The sequence below is a fragment of the Rattus norvegicus genome, chromosome 9, assembly GCF_036323735.1.
Source record: "Rattus norvegicus strain BN/NHsdMcwi chromosome 9, GRCr8, whole genome shotgun sequence".
Classification (NCBI taxonomy): domain Eukaryota; kingdom Metazoa; phylum Chordata; class Mammalia; order Rodentia; family Muridae; genus Rattus; species Rattus norvegicus.
The window spans coordinates 14959741-14981082 of NC_086027.1; the positions used below are offsets into that span (position 1 = coordinate 14959741).

The window sequence follows — 21342 nt, forward strand, 5'->3', positions numbered from 1 at the left end:
AGGGACCGGATATACATCTCCCCTGAGAGACACATCCAGAGCATGTCAAATAAAGAGGTCATTGCTGGCAGTAAACTACTGAACTGAGAACAGGACACCCTTTATGGGAATTAGAGGAAGGATTCAAAGAGCTGAAGGGCTTGCAACCCCATAAGAACAGCAATGCCAACCAAATAAACCACTAGCAAAAGACTATACGTGGACTGACCCAGGGGTCCAACTGCATATGTAGGAGAGAATAGCCTTGTTGGGGCACGTGTGGAAGGGGAAGCCCTTGTTCTTAACAAGGTTGGACCCTGAGTGCAGGGGAATGTCCGGGAAGGGGTTTCTAAGTGGCATGGATTGGGGGACCATACATATGGGAGAGGGCACGGCAGGGGGGCTTATGGACCAAAAGCTGGGAAAGGGAATAACGTTTGAATAAAACATATATATCTATTAAAAAAACTGAAATTTAAAAAAATGATACTAATACCAAAAAATAATCAAAAAAATGTGAATAAGAAAGAAATTTGAGGTTTTGGAAAAAGATGAATGCCAGGTATTTGAAAAACTGTATGATCATGGTAAACACTTTAATATACTTGAGAAATTTTTTACATGTTAATGAACTGCATCTTTTTTTTAAATAGTTAATGGAAATACAGTCCCTTCCTGGGTGTGAGGCTAGGTATCCAGATGTATTGGAATTCATTATTTGTTGAGTCCTGAACCTTTGAGTCTGCTTCTAACTCAGCTTATGCCAAGGAAACTAGGCCAAGGTGATATCTAAGCTATTGACCAAACCATCTGGACTAACAATTACATGTGAAATTCCACCTTGTAAATGGGAGGAGAGGAATAAAAGATACCTTTAAGGATTTAAAAAAGATGAAATGTACCCAAAATATCCAATAAAAAAGTTTAAAATAAAAATAACTTAGGAAATACAAAATACTGCGGTGCCATTCCACAATCATGATGTGTTTCTTCTGTGATAGCTTACAGGTTAATTTACTTCTCTGTAACTGTTTTCTTATTTCAAAGTATGTAATGGCATCATCTGTGGAGTGATGGTGAGAACAAAAGCTTTTCCGAACTTGAATAATCGATCCCTCCTGAGCATGTGCTTAACATTCTAAGCACAGGGAAATTTCCTGAGGGGATTAAAAAACAAAATCCAAACATAAAACAGGAACAACAACGATGTAAAAACATTCTGCAGTCTGGGTATGAAGGCATGTTGCAACTTTAATCACCTTTTTAGGTATTTCTGATAAATCACATAAAAAAACAAAAATCCCATCACAGTCCTAGCAACAAAGAGAGAGCTGTGAGGTAGTGCCTACTGCTTTTCCCCAGATACCCCTGGGCCTCAGGCCTGCACCCAGTGAGCTGGACCAAGAGCAGCCAGGTTGAAATTCCTGCTGCCATGGCAGGATTCTGCAGGAACATTTCCCTTTGACAACAAGGAACCTGTGTGGAGGAGACCTCTTGGTGAGTCCTCATGGACTCTGCATTTCCTATTCTACAGGGAGAAGCCCTGCCAGGTCTTTGGCAAGGCCAGCCAGTTGTATGGGGAAGTCTCTGGTCCTGTGGCAGAGGGTGAGGAATGGCAGAAAGAATGGCAGCTCCACTGAGAGCAAAGGTTAACCCTTCTAGGCCTATGACCTCCTAATTAATTTATCTTCTCACCCGATGCCCTATTCACATTTTCTTACTATCATACAACTGTGATCTTGATGAGCAGCTGGGCTCTTGTTTTCTTAATCAGTTCTTTGTTGTCACAGACCTTTTTAACTTACTCCAGCCCCTGAGACTTATTCATACCTTCTGTATGCAGTAGGACCCTTGGTGGGACTGTCATCTCAAAAATAGAAGGTTAGGTAATCCAAAAGATTGGACTCCAGTTTACCTCAGTCCAGGAAAGAAGTCAGCCACCATTAGTAAAAGAACAAGGGAAAATTTACATAGGAAAAACAAGTCCTTAATTAGAAGAAAAGATCCTCAACTTCTAAGGGGTGCACATTGCACCCCTCTCTTCTGAGCTTTGTAAAGTGATGTTGTATAACTCTAGATGGTAGTAAAAGGCAGAGCTCTTCCCAGAAAGGTCAAACATGATTTTTACTCTTACATCTGTGAGGTGGGGTGGCATTATAGCACACATTCAGGTGGAATTATAACACCAAGGATAAGAAGACAAAATCCATATATCACAATGCCAAATGGACTCCCTGCTGAACTTATGGACCCATTAAAATTGAGGTTCAACCTGAACTCAGGCCATTCCACTCCCTTCTCATCCTCCTGATTCTTATGTTTGGTAGGAGTAAAGGATCATGGTGCAGCCCCCAATATTCTCATGCCTAGACTTGCCTATTCAGAAAGAATGATATTGGAGAAGTGAGGGCTATGTCGTTACAATGTAGTAACACAAGCTCCAAGTTGACATTTGCTCACTGACGTCCAATTTAATTGTCTTGTTATATTTGAGAAAGGGAGGATGCCCTATTTAATATATAAAAGGGAAAGAAATTTATTATTTTATATATGCCCTGTAGTTGGTCCCTATGTTCCCAAGAAAAAGGAGTTTTTATTGCAAAAAAAAAATAGGATTATAGACCATTGATTTTGTGAAATACATGGATATGTAATTGGAAACAATGTCAGCTGTCAAGGACTGCACAATAATCAACTATTTCTCGGTTTTATATATTCAGAGGTATAGAAGAAACATATTGGCCTCCAGAAAAAGGGAAAAGCTTAGGAATCGAAATGTATGTCACATCATTGTCTCGAGTAGTAGATTTACTTTTAAGAAAAATCTCCCTCCTTGGCCCCTAGAGATTTGGGTGCTAAGAAAAATCTGTTCTCCAATTGAGGGTTGTAAGGAACTCTCCCCAGCAAAAGCATTGTTGACTTCTAATGAAGCAGAGAGAAACATCTAGCTTTGAAATAGAGGTTGCCAAATGGTATTCCCAGTGACACATGAGAGACTGGAGGAAAGGTCTCCACAGCAATTCATCACATTGGAGAGAGTTGGTTAGTAGGTAGGCCATAGAACTTTCCAGTGACATCATCTGTAAGCCCTTCACTGGACAATCTTTTGTATCTAAGAGATCCCTAGAATCGTCTGTGATGTCACCAGTGTTGTGGTGACACCAACTGCCTTTGGGATATTTCTTCAGTTCCCTTTGGGTTCACAAGCAGGCATGTTTCGCCAGCAGCTCAGGATATTTCGGAAGGAAAGGGGAGATCAAGGAGAGAGCACACCAGGTCAGAGGGAAGCTGACCCCTTCTCTAGTGAAACAGGAAGGAGGAAATCATTCTGGGGAAGGCTTGGTGAGTCCTAGGCAGAGTTGGGACACATCCTCAAGGAGGTAGGTTTGAGATGTGCCTTCTAAGACTAGGCCTTAGAAGCAGGAGCCTTGGGATTTCACAAAGGCAAACCAAGAGTCAGGAGTTCCTAATCTTTACTTTGAGAGAATGCCAGAAAGTGGTAAGCCTTTAGTGTCTTTTCTTGAAGCTTTATAAATGTGTCAATGAATGGCAGGAGGAGGCACTGTGAGATTAACAATGTGACCATCCATGGTTGGGAGTTGAAGCACTTCATCCTCTAGATTACTGTAGGTTACATAAGTCTCTGATGGCGAGAACACGGAAGGATGCACTCCTACTCATGAATTGAGTGCTCAGACACTTTGGGCTGCAACACACATGATTAGAGCTTGATGGTGCTAAGCATTATGAACTCCAGGATTAACTGCACCACATCTGATATGAGATAACAATGTCCCAGACGTTTATGTATCAGTCAGGTTATACTGTTCAGGGTGAGGGGTCCTGTAATAGTGAGTGTGGCACGTGTATGGCATTAGAGGTTGGGAAGAGGGACATAGCTTAAAAATCCACCTTTAAGAAAGCTTTTCTGCTCTTTCAGGGATTCACCCAGTCTCTTCTATTTCCCCTTCCTCAACCTCCTTTTGGGATTCAGAATGATCTTTTCTGCCATGGGCCATCAAATATGCACATTCACTTGGGTTTATCTATCTACAGGTTTTGGTAGGAAGGCATCATCCCAAAGTGTCATCAGTAAGCAAGAGGAGTGTCTAAAGGAACTGGAGGAATTCAAATTTGAAATCCAGAAGTGTCAATTCGAGAGGGATGAACTTTATCAAATCCTGGACCTTTATATCTATGATGATTGGGACCACAGGTAGTCATTATGCCCAGTAACCTGTACACATTCTTGTGCTCTCTTCCTGCTAACCCGAGATTTCCTCATAGCACGAGAGAGTTTCACCTCTCATCCTGGATTTTAAGGAGATTTGGCAGGCATTACCTTGTGAGATAAGCTAGGTGCTGTGTGTGTTTCGGGTTAACCTTTTTTGTAGTTTAGCCTGAGGTGGTTGGAGAGGCATTGGTTCTGTCAGCAGCTAGAAGGACCTGGTCACACTTGCTGCAACTGTGTGTGTGAATGAAATGCCTGCACGTCATCACTCTTTCCTCTGAATTTGTTCATTATACACTGATTCTATGGCACCTCCATGAATGTAGTTGGCATTCTAAATGTGTTTGGATATGGGTTGGTATGTATGTATGTGGAAGTACATGTGGTGTTTTACTCAGGATCAGGACGTCTGGGACCTTTGATGGGGTCTGAGGATTTGTTTGATACACACTCTGCAGGTCATGATAGTGATGAGTACGTGGAGGCCCACATTGATCAACAGAGCACTTTGCTCCTTCTGTATACCTTGGTTGCACCCAGGACTCTCCCGAGGGGAGGAGGTGCTATAAATCCTCTTCCCTGTCAAACTTAGTTATGCCCTCTGAGAATTCATGTAACTATAGAAACCAAGGATTGAGTATACCTGCTTTCAAAACAAGAGAAATGTCATCACAGCTTTCTCTTGGGCCCAAAGCTGTGGCACAGACTGGAGGAATATTCTTCCTGAACTAGTCAATTCCATCATGCTCACCTGGCCAGCTCTTGAAGGTCAGGTCCCTCCAATTGGTACCGTGGCTCTGTTTTCCTGTGCCCAGGATAATAAACTTAACCAGTACAAATACTTTGAAGGAGCAAGTATGTGCAATATACTGGGTTTAAGTAATTGAGAGAACAGTCTGATTTCACCTAATTTTTTTTACCTGCTTTGATCGTTAGTTTTTTATTTTTTTAACTATCCAGTGATGGTTTATTGTGACCTAGAAAGGGTCACTGTGGGAATGAATTCTTGACAGTTGTTATTCCAAACAGGCAGGTCTCAGGCTCTGCCCACTCCTATATAGTAAGTCTTTGCAGAACCATTCTCCCCAAGCTTTTAAGGAGTCCTTATTTCAAAACAAAATTTGCTTATTTACATGGAAATATTTTCTGTGGATTGAGTCTCACTGTTGGGTTTTGGTCTGGTTTTTGAATTTGCCAATTTCTTCCCTTCCACCATTCCTTGAATTTGAACTTTTTTATTATATATTTTTTATTTACATTTCTCCTAATTCTGAAATCGTGAGTTCAAAACATTATTTGTTCCTTTGGCCTTGACCTAACCCAGGCTGGATGTCGAATTGCCAGTCCTTCAATCCGAACATGAGATGAGAATGATGGCTATGCAAATGATGACCAACTCAATAAGTGATGCCATGGAGAGGTACAAGGAGCTCATACAAGTGAACAGTTCCTACCGGTGAGTCGCTGACAGAGATGAGAACCCAGCACTAGGCAGGGAATACTTCTGTCCTGTATGACTTTAACAAAAGTCAGGGCTCTGTTTCCATGGTGTCTGACTCTTAACAAGAAGCCTGCCTCCTGGCAAGGGTCTTAGATTTGTAGCTCTTGGACTCAGTTGTCCTACATGTGAAGGGTGTAGAAGACCCTCCAATTGTTATTTTCCCCATTAAGGATCCTCTAGATAGAAAAGGTTTGCACCATGATGGGAATATCAATCAACTCTGAATCTCTAGCACTCTGACAGGAGATTTAAAGATCTGTGATCCATGAGAAACACATGGAAAGACTGTATAGCTATTGGGTCTTCTATCCTCCCTCAGAGGGGATTTGACCTCTACTTGCAGATGGTTTCAGCATACTATGGAAATATGAGCTCCCTTATGGACCATTTCTTCTACCTTGATTTATATAAACCGTCTTAGTGTCAGGATTTTCAGAAGTACTTTCATTCACAGGGAATGTGTCCTCTGGATTTGACCTCCTCTAATTGGTGCTAACTTGTATAGTGTGGCTCTAGTCTGGGGATTTCTGGGGATGAGGACACTTAAAGGGATGATTGTACTTGCAAGAGTGACAGGCAAATAGAAGCTGGCAGGGATTTACCATTTTTTGTTTGTGGTTCAGCGTGAGGCACTCCCAGCTCCTGCGTGAACAAGCTCAATTGAAGAACAATATACAAATTTTGCTGAATGAGAAGAGAAAACTGCTGGTGGAGCAGACTGAACTGCCAGCATCCTCTGTGGAGGCAAAGAGGCTCTGTGAAGAGGCCGGAATGAACATCTGTGACCCCAGTGCCAAGCAACAGCAGGTAGGGTTAGGACTCAGGGTCAGGCTGTCCTCATGTCTTACCATAAACATAGACAACCAATGTAGCTGTCTATTGAGGGATCTATGTCCTGACCTAGGTCTCGTCCAAGTGTTCATTTATGTGATGGTTTACAAGGCTTTCTGTGGAGATAGCCCCTCTTCAAGAAACTGCGTGTTTGGAACGCAAATGCTCCTGCTCTTCGAGAATCTGCAGTTTATTAAGGGAGATGGGTTGATCACACATCACAGCACTACATGCCATATGTGTGGAGGGTGCTATGTGGGAGCCCCTCTTTAGACTAGAGCAGGGCTTTGAGGGATGAAGCAAAAGCCCAGAGCCCATTTTCTTTGCAGGGGTCCTGTGAGATTCCAGGAACTAAATAGTTTAGAAGGAGGAGAGCCTGGTGGAAATGCCAAAGAAATGGTTGTCATTGTCATCTTTTGGTGGATTTGTTCTTTCTCCACCATTTTCCCTGTATATCAAGACCATCTCTTCATGCTTCCTAAATCATGGTACCTGACAGAGAAAGAGTAGCAGCATGTCAGTCCTGTTTTGTTCGAGTGTTGCTGGAGAGTTCATATCTTGATCTTATACTCTGTAGATGCTTGGAAAAGCAGGGATGTGGAAAGGTGTTCTCAAAACCTGACAATTGGCATGAGAGATTTGAGACTTCAAGAACAGAGTTATCTACCCCCATTCTCATCAAGAAGAGTGCTATCTAGGCCTTTTTGTTCCTCTCAGGAAAAATGGCTGAGTAGTGATTCTCTCTTAAAATACCTGCTTTGAATAGTCTATATTATGTTGTTCCTCCAGTGTGATGGGATCTTCATTGTTTTCTGCCGACTTGCGATTTTTGGTGTGTGTGTGTGTGTGTGTGTGTGTGTGTGTGTGTGTGTGTGTGTATGTATGTTTGTGCTTGTTTGTGTGTGTGTCTGTATGGGTGTGTGATAGAGTATGTGTGTGTGAGTGGGTGTATGTGTGTATGTGTGTGTGAGTGTGTGTGAGTGTGTCTGTGAGTGTGTGTTAGGGTGTTTATATGTGACTCTGTGTGTGTGAGTGTGTGTATGTGTGTGTGTGTGTGTGTGTGTGTGTTTGTGTGTACCAGCTGTGGCTCAGCATGTTTATGCTCATGTTGTGGGTTTAATTCTGGATGATTTTCCAAGTGTTTCTAGTATGGGTTCTTTTGTGTGTGTGTGTGTGTGTGTGTGTGTGAATGTGTGTGTTTGTGTGTGTGTGTTTCCCTGTGCATAATTGCACAAGTGAGTCTCTATTGCCATGTTTCATGAGTTCACTTTGCCTCCATGAATATCAAATATAGCACCCCAATCACTTGGTATCTCCACCTATCTCTGTACAGCAAAAGAACCCAAAACACTTGTAAAGTTAGATTTTCAAGTGATTAGGGAAAAATGACTGGTCTGCATCGAAATCCTTTGGAGCACATCAAAGGAATGGAGTACATGGAGGTAAGGGGGGGCTGCTTTATAAAATCCATGAGTTTATGATCCTTCTCTGTTCTTTGTGAATTGTGAAAGGCCACTGCAAGGTTGTGTCACTCACTGTGTCTTCTCCAAGGTTGCTTTCCACATGGCCTGCTACCATTTCTTTCCAGCTACCTTGGCACACTACAACTTCCCCTGGGAGTTTGGCTTGGATTTTATTCATTGAGAATTTGAGTTGCTTGGAGTTGTATCGTCATCCAGCAAAAGCCCCATAGCTATCCTGTGGTGCAAGAACAGGGCAGTTTCAGGAGTCCCTTTAGGTGCACAGATAATCTAAAGCGCTCCTCTATGTTATCTGTGTAGCATTCTGCAAGTGTTGTCAATCAACATCATTTTCTCTCAGTTAATTTCAGCCATAATGGAGTTAGGAGAAATGATGAAATTCAGACGGGTCTGTTAGTGGACGATCAGAAAGGCCTGTGAGAAGCCATGTTCTTTAAGTGGAACAGAAGTCTTAGTTGACCCGGAGATCCCAGAGAAAAGAATAGGTGTGCAACTAGAGCACATCTGGGTTGTAGTGGTCCAAGGAGGGAAACTGTATGAGAGGTTGGAGCCTTTAAATGGATTATGACTCAGTGTGAGATAATCCATGTAAGCATTTGTTTATTTACTCCGAATATCTGTGACACAATCACATTATAGGTAGAAACATTGTTCATTTGGATCCTGGTTATGGAGATTTCCTATGATTCTGGGGGCATAGCTTTGGGCATGAAGTCACTCAGGCTATGGTAAAGAGAGCTCCTATTAGAAGAAGCTGCACTCTATGGGGAAAGTCTGAAACAGTGAACAAGAACAGGAGTCTAGTCCACCACCAACATATGATCATGTGCTGGGAAACAAGACTGCTCTACACAGCCTTGGAAACTTGCTAAGCCAGATTGGTAATAGGGAAAGAACCCTGATTCTATGTCGGTTTATGGGAGGACAGCACATCACTGACTGAGCTGTCTATAGGCTATGACCACTATGTTCATAACCCACTCAACATTTGTTTTTAGGCCTGCAGAGTATCCTGGGGAATCTTTATATTAATCATTAAAAGGGAAAGTAAACACTGCAATGTACTATGTTTATATTGTGTAAACACAAATGGCTTGTGTGTTTGCGAGTTAGTATTAGTGTGTCTGTGTATCTGTGTGTGTGTTTGTGTGTGCACACATGCCTGCATGCTTCCATTGACAGTACACTCATCTGATGACCAGAATAAGGAAGGATTAGAGGAAAGAATGCAGGACATTCTGAAGCAGAAAGAACTGATCAACCAGGAAAGTGGCATGGGAGGAACATTGTAGAAGCATTCTGATATTTTTGAGATCAGGCAGGAACACAGACTGGCAGAAGCCAATTGGATTTCCTGTCCCTATATAACTATCCTTTTTGGATGGCTGACCACTAACAAGGTTTTCACCTTCAGTCACCTAAAGAACTACCCAGAGTATTGTTCTGGTACAGTTTATGTCAATTTTGTCCATGACACAATATGTATAATCCTCAGGATTTCTTTGTATTTTGTACTTCTTTCTTCCTGTTAACTCTCTGATAAGATCTGAGAACATTTTCTCATCTGTCCTCTCACAAATTGCATTACAATAAGCATAGTCTTACAGGGGTGCTGTTATGTATCTCCATCACAATAAACTTTACTGTTCCTTGTGTATGCTGTGAGGATTTGCATGGAGCACATTCTCAGTGATTACAGGATCTGTTCAGTGAGCATGGATTTGAAGTGTGATGGCTTCTCTGTGTATTTGCAGATTCAGTGGTTACAAATTGAACCTACGCAGGTTCCTTCAGTGCTAACATAATCAGAACTTTCACCACATTTCTGGACATGTTCTCCAGAAGGAATCCACATGGTATTCTAGGTTGCTCATACCATTCTTGAACTCAGATTCAGACCCAGCTACAATGTTATTATTCAATATAATAAACCTGGACCAGTGACAAAATATGCTCATTTTTCTCTTAATCCCAGTACAGTGCATATTCCACAGTTCAAATTCTAGCAGTTTGAAAAGCTGAGATATAAATCCAAGCCCAGGTACTCTATGACACTTGGGGATGCAGGGACTGACCTCAGCTGACAGGTCATGCTGGATTGTCCAACTGAACAGAGCTGATGTAAGAGGGAGAGCTGAATTGACAACCACTCACTAAACCTTTATTCCCTCACTCTGCTAGGTCTGAAATTCTATAGCAGAAACTCAAACATGACACAGACCAGGACAAGATCTCCCTTGGAGAGAAGAGCTACAGGAGGAGAACTATGTGTGCACAGCAAATACACCACTATTGCATCTCATCTGTAATGTCCATAGCAATTGTGGACTGCACTTTCCTCCTTTAGTTTAACTTCTTTGGATTGAATAGGCCTTACTTTCACCTCAGCTTTCTCCAGCAAGTGTACACTTTTGGAGGAACTCAGAGAAGTGTTGATGCACAAAAATCAAGAGCTGCTGGTCATCCAGAAAGACTGTGCACGTGTAAATTTGTACTTGTCCTGATGGGTCATCCAGAAGAGTTTCATGGAGATCAGTTCACAACATTGGACAGACTATGAAACAAAGTCTGTAATATCATTTATACTCAGTATTCGTAGGCTTTTTCCTTAATACCCCCACTCCAACAAAACAGACCTACTTCCACTTCTCTTGAAAACATTATTACCATCAGTAACTGCTTGTCTACTATGTCTCCAAGGCAAGCCACAGGCTATAAGCCAGTTCTGCAAAAGGAGCAGCAAAAGAATGCTTAGCGAAATTCCTCTATTTAAAGTTTGCTTGAGTTTTGATTATTTTGGTTATTTGGTTTTCATTCTATTCATTTGAAGATTTGTTATTTATGTGTTGTTGTTGTTTTGTTCATTTGCTTTTCTATTTTGATAAGGATTTAGACTATATATATTGACTACCTGTATCTGGTTACTATCAAGTAAATTGGATGTATTCTGTTGAATAAAAGAGTAATCTCAAACACTTCACTCTTAAGAACCTTCTTTATTGATCACTAATGTCAACATCTGAAGTCCCACAGCTATCAGGGAGGGATCGATCTCTGCATTCTCATGGGCACTGTGCATCAGTCTTACTGAGATTCAAAGGCAATTATACAGTCACTGTTCACTGTGTTTCCAACTCTGTGAATTTCCAGTTCATCATGCATATCGTACCCACTGTGTATGCTTGCTGTCAAATATATAGTTACCTCTAAATTATACTCTGTGGATGAGCATGTTGAACAAATTAATGGGATAAACATTAATTTCTCTGTAATATCTCCTAGGACATATAAACATGGTATAAGGGATTTTAAAGCAATCGGAAATCCTGCACCCAAATCCGGGGGCAGAGGGTGTTGAACACCCAGGAATGAAGATAATCCTGAGACCACAGGACAGAAAGCCACTTCTGCCTAGCTCTTCCCACATCTCTGGCCCAATATTAATCTGCATGATGCCTCTGGAAACAGGAATAGAGGAGCAGTCAGCGGCAGGAACCTGCTTGGTTCAGCCTGGACCCAGAACCTACCTGGGCCCTGAGCATATTTGAAGAAAACCATAGGCATACAATTCTGTGTTTCCTGATTGTGACTTTTTTTATTTGAAGCTCTAAACACCATTTTGTTGTTGTTGAATTTTAATTGGATATCTTTCATTTCGAAGTCAAATGTTATTCCTTCCTTGTTTTCCAGAAATAAGTCTGAATACCATCGCCCTCCCCCTCTTCTATAAGGTGTTCCCTTCACCATCCATCCACTTTCCCAGGCAGGACCAAGGGCTGCTCATTCTATTTGTGCCCAAGAAGACCATCCTCTGATACACATGCAGATGAGGCCATGGCACAGTCCCTGTATAGTGATTGGTACTGGCTTAGTCTCTGGGAACTCTGCTTGGCAGCCATGGTTGTCCTTATGGGGTTGCAAGTCCCTTCAGCTCTTTCAATCTTTCTGTAATTCCTCCAACTGAGATCCAGTTCTCAGTTTAAAGGTTTGCTGCTAGCATTCGCTTCTGTATTTGACATGATCTGGCTGTGCCTCTCAGGAGACATCAATATCCAGTTCCTGTCAACCTGCACCTCTTAGCTTCATCCACCTTATCTAGTTTGAAGGCTGTATATATATAGGACACATGTGGGGTAGACTCTGAATGGACATTCCTCTAGGCTCTGTTTTAAACTTTGCATCCCTATCCCTTCAATAGGGATTCTTCTTCTCCTTTAAAGGAAGGAGTGAAGAATCAGCATTTTGGTCATCCTTCCTGAATTTGATTTGGTCTGTGAATCTTGGAGAATTTGAGCATTTGGGCTAATATCCACTTGTCAATGAGTGCATACCATGTGTGTGTTTCTGTGATTGGGTTAACTCACTCAGGATGATATGTCTTAGTTCATTCTCTTTGCCTATGAATTTCATGAAGTCATTGTTTTTGATATCTCTGTAGTACTCCATTGTGTAGATGTACCACACTTTCTGTTTCCATTCCTCTGTTGAAGGGCATCTGGGATCTTTTCATTTTATGACTATTATTAATAAGGCTGCTATGAACATGGTGGAGGGTGTGCGTTGTTGTATGTTGGAGCATCTTTTGGGTATATGTGCAAGAGAGGTATAGCTGGGCCTCAGCTAGTGCAATGTCTAATTTTCTGAGGAACCTCCAGACTGATATCCAGAATGGTTGTACCAGTCTGCAATCTCACCAACAATGGAGGAGTGTTCCTCCTTCTCAAATCCCTGCAAGTATCTTCTGTCACCTGAGTGTTTTATCTTAGCCATTCAGACTGGTGTGAGGAGGAATTTCGGGGTTTTTTTGATTTCCATTTCCCTTATAACTAAAGATGTTAAACATTTCTTTTGGTGCTTCTCAGCAACTCCATATTCCTCAGCTGTGAATTCTTTGTTCCGCTCTGAACCACAATTTTTAATAGGGTTATTAGTCTCCCTACAGTCCAACTGTCCAACTTCATGATTTCTTTCTAAATTTTGGATATTAACCCTCGATCAGTTGTAGGATTGGTAAAGGTCTTTTCTCAATCTGTTGGTTTATGTTTTGTCCTAACCACAGTGTCCTTTGCCTTACAGAAGCTTTGTACCTTTATGAGGTCCCATTTGACTACTCTTGATCGTAGAGCATAAGCCATTCATGTTTTGCTCAGGAAATTTTTTCCAGTGTCCTTGTGTTCAAGATGCTTCCCCACTTTTGCTTCTATAGATTGAGTGTATCTGGTTTGATTTAGAGGTCCTTGATCCACCTGGACTTAAGCTTTGTCCAGGGCAATAAGAAGGGGATGATTTGGACTCTTCCATATGCTGACCTCCAGTGGAACCAGCACCATTTGCTGAAAATGCTATCCTTTTTCCACTGGATGGTTTTGTCTCCTTTGTCGAAAACCAAGTGACCATAGGTGTGCTGGTTCCTTTCTGTATCTGCAGTTCTATTCCACTGGTCTATCTTCCTTTCTCTGTACCAATACCATACAGTTTTTATCACTAATGCTCTGTAAACTGCTTGAGTTCATGGATGGTGATTCCCAGGGAAGTCCTCTATTGTTGAGGATAGTTTTAGCTATCCTGCCTTACTTGTTATTCGAAATGAATTTGCAAATTATTTCTTCTAACCCTATGAACAATTGATTTGGCATTTTGATGGGGGTTGCTTTCAATCTGTAGGTCACTTTTGGAAAAATGGCCATTTTTACTATCTTCATCCTGTCAAGCCATGGGCATGGGAGATCTTTCCATCTTCTGAGACCTTCAATTTCTTTCTTCAGATACTGGAAGTTCTTGTAACACAGATCTTTCACTTGCTTCATAAAAGTCACACTGAGGTATTTTTATATAATTTGAGACTATTATGAAAGGTGTAATTTCCCTAATTTCTTTCTCAGCTTGTTTATCTTTTGTGTAGAGGAAGTCTACTGATTTGTTTGAGTTAATTTTATACCCAGCCACTTTGCTGAAGTTGTTTATCAGACTTAGGAGTTCTCTGGTGTAACTTTTGGGGAGTCTCATGTATACTATCCTATCCTCTGCAATAGTTATATTTTGACTTCTTCCTTTCCAATCTGTATCCCTTTGACCTCCTCTTGTTGTCTGATTGCTCTGCCTAATGCTGGGGACAACATACAATGATAGGGATTGCCAGCAGAGGGCCGGGATGGAGACATCTCAAAAGCCGGTTCAAAAAAAGCAGGTTCAGAGCTAAACAAAAATTCACAGCTGAGGAATGCCGAATGGCTGAGAAACACCTAAAGAAATGTTCAACATCTTTAGTCATAAGGGAAATGCAAATCAAAACAACCCTGAGATTTCACCTCACACCAGTGAGAATGGCTAAGATCAAAAACTCAGGTGACAGCAGATGCTGGCGAGGATGCAGAGAAAGAGGAACACTCCTCCATTGTTGGTGGGATTGCAGACTGGTACAACCATTCTGGAAATCAGTCTGGAGGTTCCTCAGAAAATTGGACATTGAACTGCCTGAGGATCCAGCTATACCTCTCTTGGGCATCTACCCACAAGATGCCCCAACATATAAAAAAGTCACATGCTCCACTATGTTCATAGCAGCCTTATTTATAATAGCCAGAAGCTGGAAAGAACCCAGATGCCCTTCAACAGAGGAATGGATACAGAAAATGTGGTACATCTACACAATGGAATATTACTCAGCTATCAAAAACAATGACTTTATGAAATTCGTAGGCAAATGTTCGGAACTGGAAAATATCATCCTGAGTGAGGTAACCCAATCACAGAAAAACACACATGGTATGCACTCATTGATAAGTGGCTATTAGCCCAAATGCTCGAATTACCCTAGATGCCTAGAACAAAGAAACTGAAGACGGATGATCAAAATGTGAATGCTTCACTCCTTCTTTAAAAGTGGAACAAGAATACCCTTTGCAGGGAATAGAGAGGCAAAGATTAAAACAGACACAGAAGGAACACCCATTAAGAGCCTGCCCCACATGTGGCCCATACATATACAGCCATCCAATTAGACAAGATGGATGAAGCAAAGAAGTGCAGGCCGACAGGAGCGGGATGTAGATCTCTCCCGAGAGACACAGCCAGAATACAGCAAACACAGAGGCGAATGCCAGCAACAAACCACTGAATTGAGAATAGTACGCCCGTTGAAGGAATCGGAGAAAGAAGTGGAAGAGCTTGAAGGGGCTCGAGACCCCATATGTACAACAATGCCAAGCAACCAGAGCTTCCAGGGACTAAGCCACTACCTAAAGACTATATACATGGACTGACCCTGGACACTGACCTCATAGGTAGCAATGAATATCCTAGTAAGAGCACCAGTGGAAGGGGAAGCCCTGGGTCCTGCTAAGACTGAACCACCAGTGAACTAGATTGTTGGGGGTAGGGCAGCAAGGGGGGAGGATGGGGAGGGGAACACCCATTAAGAAGGGGAGGGGGGAGGGGGAAGTATGCCCGGAAACCGGGAAAGGGAATAACACTCAAAATGTATATAAGAAATACTCAAGTTAATAAAAAAAAAAAGAAATGGTGGTTTTGCCTATATTAAATTCTGAGTTTCAAAATTATGGTTCATTTTTCTTTATTCCTTAATTAAGCTTTTTATTAAGTTTTTGATTAACCATTACACCCTTAGATGCACAGTGCTAGGATCGTAGTAGGTGCTCAATAAATCTCTGACCATCGGGGCAGAGGAATGATAAGAAAGTATGTATTTTCTGTAAGTTCTGTCAGTTTCGGGAACAGGTGATTTTAGGCTTACCAGTCATAGCTTGGTATCTGGTCCCACACAAGACAACTTGACAGAATCCCCTTTCTGGCCATTATGTTCAACTTATTTTTCTCTTAATCATTCTTGAAAATCATGGAAGTAATGTGGAAAATTGATTGTACCTGCAGTATAGCAAAAAAGGCCAGTCTAGATAGGTAAGCAGTTATGTTTGTCCATGAGCTGACGTCTTAAAACATCTAGATTTTAGGAATATGGTGTTGTGTTTTCCAAAGATACATCTTACAACATACAGATAACGTCGTAATAGAATAAAGGAATCTTTTGATTTAGCACCAAATTCCATAAAGCAATGACTACTGCACAGCTCTCTTGGCCATATGAATTACAGAAATTATATTTCACTTTTTTTTTATTAACTTGAGTATTTCTTATATACATTTCGAGTGTTATTCCCTTTCCCGGTTTCCGGGCAAACATCCCCCTCCCCCCTCCCCTTCCTTATGGGTGTTCCCCTCCCAACCCTCCCCCCATTGCCGCCCTCCCCCCATAGACTAGTTCACTGGGGGTTCAGTCTTAGCAGGACCCAGGGCTTCCCCTTCCACTGGTGCTCTTACTAGGATATTCATTGCTACCTATGGGGTCAGAGTCCAGGGTCAGTCCATGTATAGTCTTTAGGTAGTGGCTTAGTCCCTGGAAGCTCTGGTTGCTTGGCATTGTTGTACTTTTGGGGTCTCGAGCCCCTTCAAGCTCTTCCAGTTCCTTCTCTGATTCCTTCAATAGGGGACCTATTCTCAGTTCAGTGGTTTGCTGCTGGCCTTCGCCTCTGTATTTGCTGTATTCTGGCTGTGTCTCTCAGGAGCGATCTACATCCGGCTCCTGTCGGTCTGCACTTCTTTGCTTCATCCATCTTGTCTAATTGGGTGGCTGTATATGTATGGGCCACATGTGGGGCAGGCTCTGAATGGGTGTTCCTTCAGTCTCTGTTTTAATCTTTGCCTCTCCCTTTCCTGCCAAGGGTATTCTTTTTCCTCATTTAAAGAAGGAGTGAAGCATTCCCATTTTGATCATCCGTCTTGAGTTTCGTTTGTTCTAGGGATCTAGGGTAATTCAAGCATTTGGGCTAATAGCCACTTATCAATGAGTGCATACCATGTATGTCTTTCTGTGATTGGGTTAGCTCACTCAGGATGATATTTTCCAGTTCCAACCATTTGCCTACGAATTTCATAAACTCGTTGTTTTTGATCGCTGAGTAATATTCCATTGTGTAGATGTACCACATTTTCTGTATCCATTCCTCTTTTGAAGGGCATCTGGGTTCTTTCCATTTTCTGGCTATTATAAATAAGGCTGCGATGAACATAGTGGAGCACGTGTCTCTTTTATATGTTGAGGCATCTTTTGGGTATATGCCCAAGAGAGGTATAGCTGGATCCTCAGGCAGTTCAATGTCCAATTTTCTGAGGAACCTCCAGACTGATTTCCAGAATGGTTTTACCAGTCTGCAATCCCACCAACAATGGAGGAGTGTTCCTCTTTCTCCACATCCTCGCCAGCATCTGAGTTTTTGATCTTAGCCATTCTCACTGGTGTGAGGTGAAATCTCAGGGTTGTTTTGATTTGCATTTCCCTTATGACTAAAGATGTTGAACATTTCTTTAGGTGTTTCTCAGCCATTCGGCATTCCTCAGCTGTGAATTCTTTGTTTAGGTCTGAAGCCAATTTTTTAATAGGGTTATTTGTTTCCCTGCGGTCTAACTTCTTGAGTTCTTTGTATATTTTGGATATAAGGCCTCTATCTGTTGTAGGATTGGTAAAGATCTTTTCCCAATCTGTTGCTTGCCGTTTTGTCCTAACCACAGTGTCCTTTGCCTTACAGAAGCTTTGCAGTTTTATGAGATCCCATTTGTCGATTCTTGATCTTAGAGCATAAGCCATTGGTGTTTTGTTCAGGAAATTTTTTCCAGTGCCCATGTGTTCCAGATGCTTCCCTAGTTTTTCTTCTATTAGTTTGAGTGTGTCTGGTTTGATGTGGAGGACCTTGATCCACTTGGACTTAAGCTTTGTACAGGGTGATAAGCATGGATCGATCTGCATTCTTCTACATGTTGCCCTCCAGTTGAACCAGCACCATTTGCTGAAAATGCTATCTTTTTTCCATTGGATGGTTTTGGCTCCTTTGTCAAAAATCAAGTGACCATAGGTGTGTGCGTTCATTTCTGGGTCTTCAATTCTATTCCATTGGTCTATCTGTCTGTCTCTGTACCAATACCATGCAGTTTTTATCACTATTGCTCTGTAATACTGCTTGAGTTCAGGGATAGTGATTCCCCCTGAAGTCCTTTTATTGTTGAGGATAGCTTTAGCTATCCTGGGTTTTTTGTTATTCCAGATGAATTTGCAAATTGTTCTGTCTAACTCTTTGAAGAATTGGATTGGTATTTTGATGGGGATTGCATTGAATCTGTAGATTGCTTTTGGTAAAATGGCCATTTTTACTATATTAATCCTGCCAATCCATGAGCATGGGAGATCTTTCCATCTTCTGAGGTCTTCTTCAATTTCTTTCCTCAGTGTCTTGAAGTTCTTATTGTACAGATCTTTTACTTGCTTGGTTAAAGTCACACCGAGGTACTTTATATTATTTGGGTCTATTATGAAGGGTGTCGTTTCCGTAATTTCTTTCTCGGCTTGTTTCTCTTTTGTATAGAGGAAGGCAACTGATTTATTTGAGTTAATTTTATACCCAGCCACTTTGCTGAAGTTGTTTATCAGCTTTAGTAGTTCTCTGGTGGAACTTTTGGGATCACTTAAATATACTATCATGTCATCTGCAAATAGTGATATTTTGACCTCTTCTTTTCCGATCTGTATCCCTTTGATCTCCTTTTGTTGTCTGATTGCTCTGGCTAGAACTTCAAGAACTATATTGAATAAGTAGGGAGAGAGTGGGCAGCCTTGTCTAGTCCCTGATTTTAGTGGGATTGCTTCAAGTTTCTATCCATTTAGTTTATATTTCACTTTTTTAAAGAAATAACGAAAGTACTTAAGGTTGAAAAAAGCCCATTGGAAAAGGTCCCTGTGGTTTTTCTCTTTGGTTTCTTGTGCTCTTTCTAGAGGACAACTTTAAGAAGTCAGGGCAGTCAGGTTGTCATTGTGGTCAGGCAGTCATGAGCAGATGGTTAAGCGATGTGCTAGGGCCCCATAGGCCAATGAGCCAAGCTGAAGAGGACAGGCTAGACAGTGAGCCTGACTGAAGAGCAGAGGCTAGCCAGTGAGACTGACTGAAGAGCAGAGGCTAGCCAGTGAGCCAGGCTGAAGGCTGAAGAGCAGTGATTTTAACCTTTATTTCTAAGTTCTTCCGTTTTCCTAAAATTTCTACAAAAGTTTGCCTCCATAAAGTTTAGCTTTAAAGGTTCTCCTTGCTCTCTTCTTCTTATCTCCTTTCCTCTTGCTCTTACCACACAATGATTTCCTTACTCTCAATGCCTTACTCTCAACGCTATGCCTTTACTTCTAAGTAGTTCTTCAGTTCTGTTCTGTTCTGTTCAGTTCTGTCTAAAAAGCTTTCTCTCTCTTTGTCCGCAGCATTTGTATATCTTTCTGAACACAGCATCACATGGTGAAAAGTTCACCACAAGTTTGCACAGGAATTCAAATCATAAGTTGGATAATCAGTTTACGACAGAGAATGTTTACATGCATATCTGTGAAGAGTAATCATCAGCATAAACTGTCACCATCTGTTACTGGCTCTGCACGTTCATGGAGAGTAAAAGCTGTAATTTTTATGAGAAAAGAATAAGTGAAATTACCTATAGGCAAATCCAGTCAATTATTTATGTTCAGTCCTTGCACCTATAGTAAATCATTAGTTCTCTTTTTATGAACCTTGGTTATTTGGTTAATACCCTCTTAGAATGGGCTCTAATTTGTAGATGCCTGCTTGGTATTGCAGAAGCAATTCACTCATGACACTTTAAGAATGGCAGGGTTCTCAATGCAATTTTGATTACCAGAAAGAACATAATAGCAGTCCTATTATAAAAGCTTAAAATTACTAATCTAATTTTAAGAATTCTTATACAACCATCATTAGGAATTAAGAAATCATCTATTTGTCTATACATCATCACTCCAAGACAATACATCTTCGTTGCTCTGTGGTGATCTGCTCAAAAGAGTGGGGTAAAGAGCATGACAAATACAGAGGCAGATGCTTGAGGCCAACCATTCAGCTGGGAACAGGGTCCCCAATGGAGGAGTAAGAGAAAGGATTGAGGGAGCTGAAGGGGTTTACAGCCCCATCAGAACAACACTAAGAAACACCCAGAGCTCCCAGGGCCAAAACCACCATCCAAAGCGTACACATGGACAGACCCTTGGCTACAGCTGCATATGTAGAAGAGGATGGCCTTCTTGGGTACAAATGGGAGGAGACGCCCTTGGTCTTGTCAAGGCTTGATGCCCCAGTGTAGGGGAAACCAGAACAGGGAGGCAGGTAAACCTGGATGTTTGGGTGGGTGTGGTAAGACCCTTATAGTAGAAGGGGGAGGCGTGTTATAAGGGGTTTTTTGGATGGGAAACCAGTAAAAGGGATAACATTGGAAATGTAACAAAAGCCCTCTCTGGATGGACAGCGGCTAAGTTGCTCTGAGTCCCTACTTCCCTGCTGCCTCCCTTTGATCTGGACTGTGGTGCATGGTGTCAGCCTGGGACACTCCATGGGCTGCTGCTGGCACTGGTCCTGGCGTTCAGGACCAAGAGCATGATGAGCAAGGAGCACATGGTTTGTCCCGATTCAGAGCAGGGCCAGTGGCCACCAGAGGACAAGCACAGCTTCCTGTACAATCATGAGGTCTTCCTGGGCAAGGAGGACTCCAAGACCTTTGATAGCTAAGCCTGGACGAGAGCAGGAGAGGCTGGGGAAAATTGTTGATCCACTTGACCATGATGAAGGCAGCCTTGTTACTACTGAAGACCTGAAAGTTTGGATCAAACTGGTACAGAAAAGATACATCAACCAAAATGTGGCTAAACTCTGGAAGGATTATGATAGGGACATAGATGAAAAATCTCCTGGGAAGAATACAAGCAGGCTACCTATGGCTACTACCTGGGAAACCTTGCTGAATTCCAAGAATGCTCTGATCATCACAACTTTAAAAAGATGCCTCCATGAGATGAGAGGAGGTTTAAGGCCTTGACGGTGACCTGACAGCTACTCAGGTCGGGTTCATTGCTTTTCTACACTAAGAGGATTTAGAACATATGAAGGAGATTGTAGTTCTGGAAACCCTGGAGGATATCGACAAGAACGGGGATGGTTTTGTGGACTAGGATGAGTACATTGTGGACATCTTTTTCCCATGAGGACAATTGCCCTGAGACCGACTGGGTTTTGTCTGGGGAGCAGTTCAATGATTTGCCAGATCTGAAGAAGGATGGGAAGCTGGACTAGGATGAGATTCACCACTGGATCCTCCCTCAGGCCTATGACCATGCACAGGCTGAAGCCCGGCATCTGGTGTATGAGTCAGACAAAACAAGCATGAGATACTGTCCAAGGAGGAGATTCTAGACAAATGGAACATGT

At 41.9% G+C, this 21342-nt stretch overlaps 1 protein-coding gene across 1 annotated transcript in view; it reads left to right on the top strand.

The window, feature by feature from the left end:
• Nucleotides 1-541: 541 nt before the first annotated feature.
• Nucleotides 542-21342, top strand: part of LOC134480523 (uncharacterized) — a 31508-nt gene continuing 10707 nt past the window's right edge. The window contains exons 1-4 of the mRNA XM_063268044.1: nucleotides 542-3321; nucleotides 4036-4195; nucleotides 5535-5666; nucleotides 6335-6518. Of these exons, the coding sequence (XP_063124114.1) occupies nucleotides 3192-3321; nucleotides 4036-4195; nucleotides 5535-5666; nucleotides 6335-6518 (606 nt within the window). The 5' untranslated portion in view covers nucleotides 542-3191. The remainder of the gene's footprint in view (nucleotides 3322-4035; nucleotides 4196-5534; nucleotides 5667-6334; nucleotides 6519-21342) is intronic.